Genomic DNA, 11,939 nt, shown 5'->3' with positions numbered 1-11,939 from the left:
TACATCGACAGCGATAAGCTTGGATAGGCTTCTTGCGCTATTAATGAGACTGAAGTACAAACTAGTTATCACTTTGAAACGAGCACGTTTCACTGTCACTATAATTTGGATCGTAGGAGTTGTATGTTCTATACTGTACTTATGGAATGACCAGATACCTTTAACGTATGCGTACGTTTGCATATTGATCTGTTTAGTAATCTCGGTTTTTTCTTACACAACAATTTTCGTCACCCTCCGACATCGGCAAACACAAGTTCAAGACCTTATTAACTAACACGCGAACCCACGAAGCCCAATGAACATAGCTTTCCATAGAAGAGCAGTGTCCAGTGCACTATGGCTACAGATAACCTTAGTGTGTTGTTACCTGCCACACGGAATTATGTCGGCCTTGCTGCGTCATAGTGAAGAATCCACAGCTGCCTCTTTCAACAGACATTATACAGGGACTCTTGTCTTCGCAAATTCGACTCTTAACCCGTTTATCTATTGCTTGACGATTAGGGAAGTTTGAAAAGTTGTCAGGGAAACAATCAGCAACCTTCTGAATATTCAACCACAGAGAGTGCACAATCCATCAGCAACAGACCCGTAGGAGGGGAGGGGTGCAACGGGTACGTACGCACACTCTCACGGGCTGCGAAAGTCTTTTTACTAGCTTCCGGCATTACAAAAAAGGTTAAATCAAGGTAACTGTAATACTTTCGTCCTGGCTCGTTTATTTTGTAGTTTGAAATGGAACCTAATTAAATGAAATTTTTCATTTTAATACGTACGAAATGCAGTCTCGTACGACCCAATTCAGATTGTTAACAATGACTGCAATAAGCGTGGACAGACTTCTTGCTTTGTCATTAAGGGTAAGATTTAAACAAATTGTGACGCTGACAAGGCACGAGCAATCGTTCTTGTATTCTGCATTTTTTGTGCTGTATGGTCCGTGATGCATGCGCATGATTCTCGTATAACAACATGGTACACCCACATAACGATACCTGTTTGTTTCCTAACCTCAATTTTGTCTTACACGACGATTTTTTGGAAACTCCACCGCCATGAAACTCAGGTACGTGGCAACATTATCCAACCTGAGCAATCAGGGCCACTGAACATATCTCGATATAGGAAGGGAGTGTTCAGTGTAATGTGCCTGCAGTTAGCAGTTGCTGTTTGTTATCTTCCACATGGTATAATCACAGCTTTGTGGACCTATAGTGGACAGTCGTCGGTTATTATTGTGCTCAGACAATTTACAGTAACTCTAGTTTATGTAAATTCAGCACTAAACCCGTTGCTTTACTGCTGGAAGATCAGAGAAGTGAGACAATCGGTTAAAGATATAATCAGAGAAATACTTTTCTGTTAATAAATTACAAGGATGGGGCTTTGAAGAGCTTATAGTTCGATTATAGAATCGATGATGGCTTAAGCTTTTCTTAGAGCTAGTCGCATATTCGGTAAAAGAGATACTTCCTTTCATAAAATTTCCAGTTCTTTCGATGCCTTCTTACTACGATTGAAGCAGCCGTTATTCGGAGATAACAATCTGAAACAATATTAATTTCCGACATCAATTTGACTTATTTTGCGCAAGCAGTGACTGTCAAAAGGACAGGTGCCGTATGAAAAAATAGACAATTATAATTTCGATATACTAATATAGTATAATAAAGGCTAATAGTTCAGTTTTTTTTTTTGAAGTGTGGTCTCTGTCAACCACAATTCTTTTTTTTTTGTTACTAATTTTGGTGATAGACTTAGTTTGTCTCCAGAAAACTTGAACTGTAAAACCCACCCTTGCAAAGAGTATAGTGAACGTATCTCCCAATGTTGCTATCTGCTTATAATTTCTGACTAAGATTTTAATCTATATTATAAAATAATTCAAATAGTACGCGCGCTCTGATTGGCCATAAAACCATTTTACATGAGCGTATGTAAACACGGTTTTCGTTCCTCTTTCATTAGTTATTTTATAAAAGAAATATAAAATGGTTTCCGTGTTTACATAGCCTGATTTAAACACGCGGGAGGTTGGGAGAACACGAGATAAGCGTAGGAAACCAAGACGCGATCCATGTTTTGATATCTTTCAGTATCTTTCGATCCATCTTCTGATATCTTTAAGTATCTTTCGATCCATCTTCTGATATCTTTCAGTATCTTTCGAACCATCTTCTAATATCTTTCAGCATCTTTTGATCTATTTTTCAGGATCACGGGTCTTTGAGGACTATAATCTACTCGCCTATTTATTACTAGATACTAGGGCTTAACCTACGACAAAGCTTCGCTGTTTTCCTTTCTTTTTTAATTTTTTGCACCAGTTCTTCTAGTTTCAAGTCTACATTTCTTTTCGATTTTGTTTTGTTTTGTTTTGGGTTTTTTTTTCATAAAACTACGCAATTACTGATTTTCTAGCATGCAATAAAAAAAATAAATCCTTTTATCTGAATGAGGGTAGATCTGGAAGGACTGCTTTCTTTGGAAGAGACTGACCACTCCTCTTATAGCGGAAGTCATTAGCAGAGTCCAGGAAGAGTTGTTTGCCTCAAATATATATTTCTGGCTCGTGGAAACTGATTGGTCAGCCGCTGTGATGTCATACGATTTTTGAAAGTTGCTGTTAGTCAGTCCTCGGTGTTTGCGTTCTTCGCTGTTTATTGTCGTGAATGAGTTGTCTGTGCCAGTAACTGCTTACATCTCTTTCAATGAGGAGTCCGCTAAGTTACCGATAAGCGCTCATGCTCTAATAACCGCCGAGCCCCCGATGCCATAATATCAAACAGGCGCCTATCTTGAATAAGCACAGCCTCTTCCCTCGCTTTCTTAATGATTAAGGATACAAGGAAAACCTGTTTCTATTGCAGCTTTATTTATCATTTTTTAAGCAACTACTACAAGCAAATCAGTACAGGAGAATAGTTTCGCTTCCAGTTATTGCTATCTCCGTGCTATCTATTGACGTCTACGTGGATGTTGCAGCTTTTGCTTTTTTATTGAGGATATGAGCAAAACTAAAGTTACACTTCATTGAGAGGAAAACTTGATAATCATCCTCTTAGATTAACTAACATCCTTTATAAAAGCGCCCTCCTTTTGCCGTAATTTTAAATACGCTGCCCGGACGCCTATTCGAGGAAATACGGTATTACCTAAATTATGTCTTGTGATGTCAGTCCAAGCATGAAATGCTGCTGAAAGTGATGCAAAGTGACGCTCGTCAACTGAGGCATGTGTTGAGGCCGAGAATAAAAATTCCCCTCAGTTTCCCCAGTTTGTGGCGGTCCTGGCTTTATAAAGTTGCAATTAATTTACATAGTATCTACCTATTCTCCGTAAATGACACTTGAAAGACAAAAACAAATTACAAAAGAGCCGTGCATAATGATTCAAATCTTATTGATTACCGAGAAAGTTTACACAATGCTTTCTTGTAGAGACGTCTGAAAATTAAGAATCTTTGGTTTCTACTTTAATATCATACGTTTTTAAAATCTTTCAAATTCTACGAGCCTTAAGAGAGGCCTGTTAACTTCAAACAGACGATAGACAAAGGAGTAGTTGCTGTGATTAATCGACGAAATCTCCTTTGAGCAGTGTACGAACATCTTAAGATGGTAGACAGAGAATGTTCTGAATTTTCTTCTACTTTCACATTGGAAGCAAAGAAGCAGGAGCCACATTACTGTTATCGTCATCTGTAACACTCAATAACTTCACAAAACTCAATGAAGAGGCCTCTACCTGGTGCACTGAGGGTTAATACAAAAAAAAAAAGATCTTATGTCATTTTTAAGAAACCAACCGAAAACAGATGTGTATGAGTAGATGGAAACGTTACAGAATTAATCTCCTGCTTATTTGACACCATCGATGTCACATGGCGTATACATCGAATAAGAATTTCTGGGTTACAACAATTATCTTAAGCGAAAGACATGACATTACCCACCAGCTAAAGTATCTTTTTCCGTCATGTGTTGGGTTGAACAGGGGAATCCACGATAACTTTTCCCCTGAATAAAGAGAAAAAAATTTCAGTCATCCAAAGTAAGAGAAAATCAATATAAAAGGCGAGTCTTATTTACTAAATCTAAATGCAGGTTTAGTTTTACTATGAATGAGGGGAGAACCTTTTCCCACAAACCTTCATCATGAAAGGACAACGTTTCGATCTTGGGGCGGATTATCTCGGTACTAAACCTCAATGAGTACCCTCGTTTTATTACCTTCAGAATACATTTCCATGATGCCTATCAATGTTAGTGCTTCAGGACAGCTCCCTAGACAGTGCATATAAAACAGCAAGATAGAAACGAAAGATACCTGATACTTACAGCAATCGATGTACAGTCTTTTTAAAAATTTCAAATTCACGAACTTATTCACTTTTACGTTTACTCTTACGTAGTTCTATCAAAACATTTCAATATTCATATATCAATATTCACCTTCACCCGGATCTAACTCTACGCCGAGCTGATGTCCAATTGGTCCAATTGTAGAGACAGATCCGACGTACCTGACTGTTCCTCGCAATTCCCATGGCCAACGTTTAAACAATACTTTCATACCTACTTTAATATCATTAATTGATTCAGGCTTGAAGCACTGTTTCATTGTATCACCTGTAATAAATAACAAAAACAATAGATAATCAAAACGATAATCAAACTAAATACATCACGATTATCAATTAGACTTCATTGATCTTTTTAGGTCACCAAACGCCAACATAACCCAGTAGTTTTACTCGGAGTTCAAATGACTTAGCTCTGCGTAACATGAGCTTATGAGCGAATCTACACACCAGTGCCCCCGTCCCCAATCCCCCCTCCCCATGTCATGCCCTTGGTTTGGTTGGTCGGTTTGTCCACCAGCACAGCTTGATGTCGATCCTGGCTTGTGAGGCGTTCTACCTTCTGCACCAGACCCTGCATAGAGGACGTTAAATTGGCTATCTGCTGTGACTGTTCTGTATTTTTGGCCACCAATCTTTCGATCTGCTGTGACTGATCATTCAACTGCTGAGACTGATCATTCAACTGTTGTGACTGATTATGCAACTGCTGTGACTGTTCTGTATTTTTGGCCACCAATCTTTCTATCTGCTGTGACTGATCATTCAACTGTTGTGACTGATCATTCAACTGCTTTGACTGATCTTTAACCTGATTCTGAGTGATCTCAAGGCTGCACAGAACTAGGTTCAAGTGGCTTTCCATGTGCGATTCTAAGTGAGATTTTGTTTGTGTTCTTGGAAACTGAAAAAAAAAAGACCATGTGGTTAGTAAAATCTTTAAAAACAATCCTAACATTCAATTTTTGTCAATTTTTTATCTAATTGTTCCATCCAGCAGTGCATAGTTTAATTCAACTACCACACTGCTTAGTAGGAATTTTTTAAACCCTACAAAATGAAAAATGTATATATATTTGAGAATCCGTTTTAATTCATTTTACAACATGATTTGCAAATACAATACAAAGTTACGATCTCCCCTCCAAACCTGCAAGTTAATATAAACTGAAAGCTGTTTCATACCGCATTTTGGCATCCTATCTTCTTGTATTTACAATCAATTTCTGTTAAAGGACAGTGATCACGAATATGAGTCAAGAGCTAAAAAAAAAAGATAGAGAAGATTTAGTCTAGAGCGAGCAGCCAGACAAACCCCCCCTCGTGCCTAGCGAAAAGAAATCATTCAGGGTCTCAAAATTACTCCTTAGATTTCGTATTTTATGAATCAGGAAACTGAATTTAGAGAAAAAATTTAAAAATGTTCCCTATTAGTCTAAGGCATTCCCCAGCAAAATTCAACGGAGCAAACTTCCTTGAAGGGATCGTTACGGTGTTATGGATTGCTTTCCTGTCATGGAGCAATCAAGATTAATTTCTGGCGGGCAGACTCAAGGCAGAAAATAAAGACCTTAATGCCCTCTGACTGATGAAGCCAGGAAAGTATTCAAAACAGTATTGCACGTTCTTTGAACACTAAAGCACGGAAAGCCTCCAATTGCTCAAATAAAACTAAGCACTATGTCCCATGCGGGCTGTGTGCATGAACTTTCAATTAAACTCTCGTGAGAATTACTGAGAATCCCTGAGAATATTACATCTTACCTTTTCTCGTGGAATATTACTCCGATCACAAATGTTGGTACATTGAACCGGAAACTTTTGACAGACGTTATGATGTTGCTGAAGAAAATCGAAAATAAGTTTTTATAGCTAAAGTACTTTCAAAATTCCCCGTCTTATTAAAATTATGACCAATAAGGATAGGTTGTTGTACGAATATTTTCATCAGTGAGGGATCAAAGTTTTTGAACCCGACATTTAAGCTCATCTTTAGTAAAATGTTTCTGTGTAACAATTTTATATCGAATAAGAGAAGATACCGAGAGCTCAACAAAATCTTGACTTAATAAAGACTGAAAGTCGTCACCACTTTTCCACTTTGGGTGAAAAGCAAAAGTTTGAGATGCTGCCCTTGTAGAAGCTGTACAAGGAACATAATTTTGTTAACAAACCTGTTTGTTTTTCACGATAAATGATCTTCGACAATATCCACAACTAACTTCCCTCCAGACACATTCCGTTATCTTGTGATTGTTCATATCTCGCCTGGTGAGCTTCTCTTTACATCCTTCATTTGGACACTCCACCACTTTGAACAGGCATTCTGACTGATGTTCCTTAAATCACAATTTATCAAGAATAAACACCAATGTAATCATTAATCAATCTGCTAAGACATACAACAGGCAAAAGAAAGTAAGGGAGACTTGATTGAACGTGAAACAGTCGGTTAACTGACGGTTTAGGATCTAAGAAAAGAAATGTGAGATTTACGTATGACTTATTGATAATAATGATATCCCTAAAATTAGGGATAAATATTAAATAAACGTCTAATATGATAAGCGAATAAAGGGGGTAAGTTTCTAAAGAAACTGTGGTACTGCGTCGGTGGGAGAGTATAGCAGGTAATTTAGTGTTAACAACTGAGTTGAAAACGTAAATTGGCCACCGTAAAGGGTAAAAAAGCTGACGTTTCGAGCGTTAGCCCTTCGTCAGTGATAAGCACCTATAAGGGTAGATAGTAGATATTAGGAAAATCTGTCATGTCACGCGCAAACTGCTGACTATGACACCGCAGATTGAAAATGGTAAAACAACACCGCTGTCCACTCCAGACCTTTACTATTGTGCAAGAAATTGTCGAAGTCTTATCATGTTGCCTCAGTGATTAAGAGTAGCGGGAATAAGCGCAACGCTTGCTTATTATTTAGGAGACAAATTACAATGCTTAAGAGATTTTTACATTTTTGGGATTAACTGCAAATGAGGTGATGGAGAACGCCCTTACGTGGATTTGACGTAAATATAATACCTGCACAGCTCGGAGTTCTCCCTTCCAAGGACACCCAACATGAGGGCATTTCACCTTGAGATCCCGAATTTTGCGATGACAAGCGACATCTGGAAATATCTGACAACCCAGACACAAGCATATTCATAAGCAACACATTCTAATCAGGTTACACTGATGTCAACAAGATAATGCTTAATTACGATCTTTCACTCTTCAACAAAGGCGTGGAGGACTTGAAAGAAGATATAAAAAGAATGAGATCTTGAGCGAGAAAAAAGAAAAAGAAAAAAATGGCGTCAGTTTTTGCTTGTAGCATAAAAAGAACGGGCAGTGTTTAAATGGACTGGCGGTATTAAAATAAAACTATAATGCACTATTACAAGATGGATTTCCCAATTCTCCAGCTTCTACGCAAAATTTTCTGGCTGAATTTACATGGCCGGAGCTTTTTTCCCAATTCAAATCAAGGGCATACGTTTTGTACTCTACTTGAAGATAATTAAGAAAGGAAACGCACTTTCTATCGGCTTACCGGCGCAATAACCCGCGCAGGATGTAGGAAGAACCTCCGCTAGCTCGTGATTTACAAACTTTTCTCATGTTCTTCCAACATCCCGAGTAAGTTGTTAAGCTGTTAGACTAATAGAAATGCAGTCTGTTGCTTCCAAATTAACTTCAATTCTCTGTGGTTTTACCCTTCGGAAAACGCCGAATTGAGCACCATGCCGAAGAGAGTAAGACGCTTAAATTATGACTGATTATGCAATCGGAACCATGCGGTTACTCAATCTTTTTCACGCAAGATGCGGCTTCGTCGAGTTGCTCTTGCTGCAAAGGCTGTCCTTTTGGTAACATACTTTGTTTGATGCTGAATTCTTGTCTAATCTTTAGGCTACTCGTCCTACAAATATTCAAAACAGCCCTAAAACGCTAACATCCCCAAATGTAACGTTGCCTAAATTGAGTACTGCGGGTCTCCTACAATGATTATTACCATTCCTGAATTATTTCATTGACGGTCATGCCAGGTTGTGAAAATGGTAAGAGAAAATAGAAGGTAAATTGAATGCATAATACCCATCACTACCACGTTGTAATCACACAGCAGTGGTAGTGTGTGATTCAAACAAAAATTACGAAAACCTCGGTTTTGATAAAAACGATCTGCGATTGCTGATTATCAAAAGCGCTTACAAAAATATCAAATTATGAGACAGAGCCATTCGTAACTTGTTGCTTCAGTTGCAAAATCCTTCGCTATGTCCCTATATAAAGATGTCAAAACTTAAAATAAGATACAATGTAAGAGCTCAACCATTAACTCCAAAATTTGTAACTTTATGTCAAGTAAGGCAAGCTTCATTATTCCCAGCTGTCAGAATAACAGGCTGACGAAAAACAATAACAATATTACAACAGAAGCAGATTGTCGAAGAAAAGAGCTAGAGAGTTCTAAAATAGGATAGGAAATCCACAGATCAGCTGTCTGTATCGAGTCCGAATAGAGTGCGAGACTTGATTTCAATCTTGATTAACTGTGCACTTTCTGTGCGTGCCCAAATTAGTACGAGACTTGAGCAATCTTACTATAGCTAGATATGTGCGTTTTCTGTGCGTGCCGAATAGAGAGTGAGACTTGTAGTCAACCTGAATTGACATATGCGTTTTCTGAGTGCGCTGAACAGAGTGCAAGAAGTCATTCACACTTGACATGCCAGTTTCGTGCGTGCCGAATAGAGTACGTGTGTTGTAGTCAATCTTGCTTGACATGTGAGTTTTCTGAGCGTGCCGAATAGGGTACGTTTTCTGTGTGTGTGGCCTCGACGTCAGCCATACTTAATATGTGCGAAACTTAAGGCAATCTTACTTGACATGTGCGTTTTTGTGCGTGTCGAATAAAGCACAAGACTTGTAGTCAATCTCACTCGACATGTGCGTTTTCTGTGCGTGCTGAATAGAGTGCGAGACTTGAGGCAATTTCGCTTTACATATGCGTTTTTGTGCGTCTCGAATAGTGAGCGAGACGTTTTCAATGTTAATTGACATGTGCAATTCTGTGCGTGCCGAATAGAGTACGAGTGTTGCGGTCAATCTCACTGGAAATGTGCGTATCTGTGCGTGCCGAACAGAGTAAGTAACAGTAAGTCCGCCTTACTTAACATGTACGTTTTGTGTGCGTGCCGAATAGAACACGATACTTGTAGTCAATCTCATTTGACATGTGCGTTTCGTGCGTGCTGAATAGAGTACGTGTGTTGTAGTCAATCTTGCTTGACAAGTATGTTTATATGCGTGCCAAATAGTGTGCGAAACCTGAGGCGATCTTACTTAACATGTGTGTTTCGAGAGAAGTCGAAATTTTAGTTAAAGCGATATTTTACAGATATATTTAGGAAGTACTCGCCGAGAAAGCGATAAAGTTCCTATTCATGGAACGGGAAAGCTGTGACAAGGATATACCTATGGGTAAAGCACTACGTGAGGACAAGGCGTTAAACACCGTTTTCTTTCAAAAAAATAGAATGAGCTGCTTCCAAAATTAAAACATCCACCTGTGGTAGTTAAAGAAGTGAGAGGTAGATTCGATTTCATATCAAATAAAGAGATTTTTGGAGACAACTCTTAGAAAAATAAGATATTATGACGTCGCTTACCTAGCGATGGTACTTCTGAAGATATGGTCACGGTGATACTCGCAGTAAAACAGAAAACTAATATTAATTATGCATGCACTCTTCTGGCATCCTGATAAGTTCTTAGCTCGTTTGACAAAAAATATGCGAAGAGGATCGCCCGCAAATAACTGACGGGATTCTTACTATAGATAAAAACAGCTCAAGTCAGTCCCACAAGGGGAGAGATATGAATTGTTGATGCGTTGAAAAGTCATTATAATCCTGATAACGTACGGTATTAGACAAAACGAAATCGTTGGCAGAGTACTTTTAGGTTCGCGGGTAATTTCTTTATCGGCTATCACGTTCTTTACCAATTCAAACGTTTGTTAACTTTGGGGAATATTACGATGTTATCTTTTCCTAATATTTGTATTATCTCTCCCTTGAAAATTTATTTCGATTACATTTCATAGCCATTTGTTACAATAAAGAACATTATCATTAATTTATCGTTTTGTTGTCCTTATTTTGTTGGCAAAATTGTCGCTACCTAAATTTAAATAACACTACTTGAATATTAGTTAATCAGGGTAAGAATTTCGAGACCCGCTGTACTCAATTTACGCAACGTTACAATGAGGGATCTAAGCGTCTAGTGGGCTTTTATGACTCTTTGTGAAACGAGTAGCCTAAAGATTAGTCAAGAATTCAGCGTCAAACAAAGTATGTCACCGAAAGGTCAGCCTTTAAAGCGAGAGCAATTCGACAAAACCGTATTTTGCGTGACGAATACTGAGTGACCACATGGCGTCAATTGCATTGTCAGTCATAATTTATGCGTTGTGCTCTTTTCGGCATTTTACAGGCACCCATTTGACGGAGAATGCGTTTCGAGTTGTAAGTTAAATGCTTAAGGATTTGTTCACCGAGCGCAGAACGTGGAATCGCTAGTTTGCGTGACCCGCAAGTATGAAGACATGGGATATCATTACCTTATCACGTGAAAGAGGCTGTCTGTCTACAGGACATTTCGGAGAATGGCCTCTGAGGGAAGGAAATTTGCAACATCAGTCAAACAAAAGAATCAGACAACAAACAAAATCTTTAAAAATCGGTTATCGCGTGTATTATTTATTATAAAGTCATCACTGGGCCATATCTTGTTGCGGAATCCATAATGATAGACTTATAGCATATAATTAACATTTGCATTTAAAAGACAAATTGTAATTAGTTTCAGTCGATTCATGTTTAACAAAGTAAACGAGAAAGATCAAATCATTCGATGACCCTCTTAGACGCGCTTGTGCTGAAGCAATCGAAGACACTTAAAAGGCAGCCAACAAATATAGCTTTGCGTCGCATTTATAAGTACTCACACCAAACTCGAACCAGTTTGAATTGTTTTATGCCGGATAAAGCTATCTAGCAGTTATTTCTATTTAGCTAAGGCACACTATGATACCCCTTGGAAAGTGATTCAACCGGTCAATATCGTAATTCAACTTTCAGATAACCTTAATTGTTTTCAGTTGTAGCTTGTTTCGACATACAATGATTCGCCCTTACCTCAACAAACTCTCCAAGCATATGTTACAAAGTCTGTGGCCACATCCTCCGATCTGTATGGGATCTTTCATTGTTAACTGACACACAGGACATTCAAAATCGGGAACTACACTTGTAAACTCAAAATCATAGCCTCCAAGCTCTGGAATATTCTGACCCGCCGCCATTGTGATCTGGGTTTCAGAACGAAGCCGGAAGAGAGAATTAGGTGTGCGCATGTGTGACTTTCAGAGTAACAAACCTAGTTCCCAAACTCTCTGAGACTCAAATTAGGCCCTCTGACTTTAGAACTCTGACTCCAGCACTAGGAAAAATCCCAACATATATTCAATATTTGTGAGACAAAACACGCATTAACAGATCAAAG

At 38.5% G+C, this 11,939-nt stretch overlaps 1 protein-coding gene across 1 annotated transcript; it reads right to left on the bottom strand.

Annotated features, from left to right (window-relative positions):
• Positions 1-2,861: 2,861 nt before the first annotated feature.
• Positions 2,862-11,751, bottom strand: LOC131791897 (TNF receptor-associated factor 6). Its single transcript, XM_066169359.1, has 10 exons — positions 11,573-11,751; positions 10,996-11,047; positions 7,404-7,502; positions 6,541-6,705; positions 6,131-6,208; positions 5,552-5,629; positions 4,817-5,270; positions 4,458-4,634; positions 3,959-4,022; positions 2,862-3,758 (listed from the first exon to the last, which is right to left on the bottom strand). Exons 1-10 carry the CDS (start codon positions 11,737-11,739, stop codon positions 3,701-3,703), a joined length of 1,392 nt encoding a protein of 463 aa, XP_066025456.1. The 5' UTR covers positions 11,740-11,751; the 3' UTR covers positions 2,862-3,700.
• Positions 11,752-11,939: the final 188 nt, after the last annotated feature.

The sequence above is a fragment of the Pocillopora verrucosa genome, chromosome 7 (assembly GCF_036669915.1).
Source record: "Pocillopora verrucosa isolate sample1 chromosome 7, ASM3666991v2, whole genome shotgun sequence".
In the NCBI taxonomy this organism is placed as follows: Eukaryota; Metazoa; Cnidaria; class Anthozoa; order Scleractinia; family Pocilloporidae; genus Pocillopora; species Pocillopora verrucosa.
Note: the sequence above shows the minus strand (reverse complement) of the source record. Positions and strands in the feature narration are given on the sequence as shown.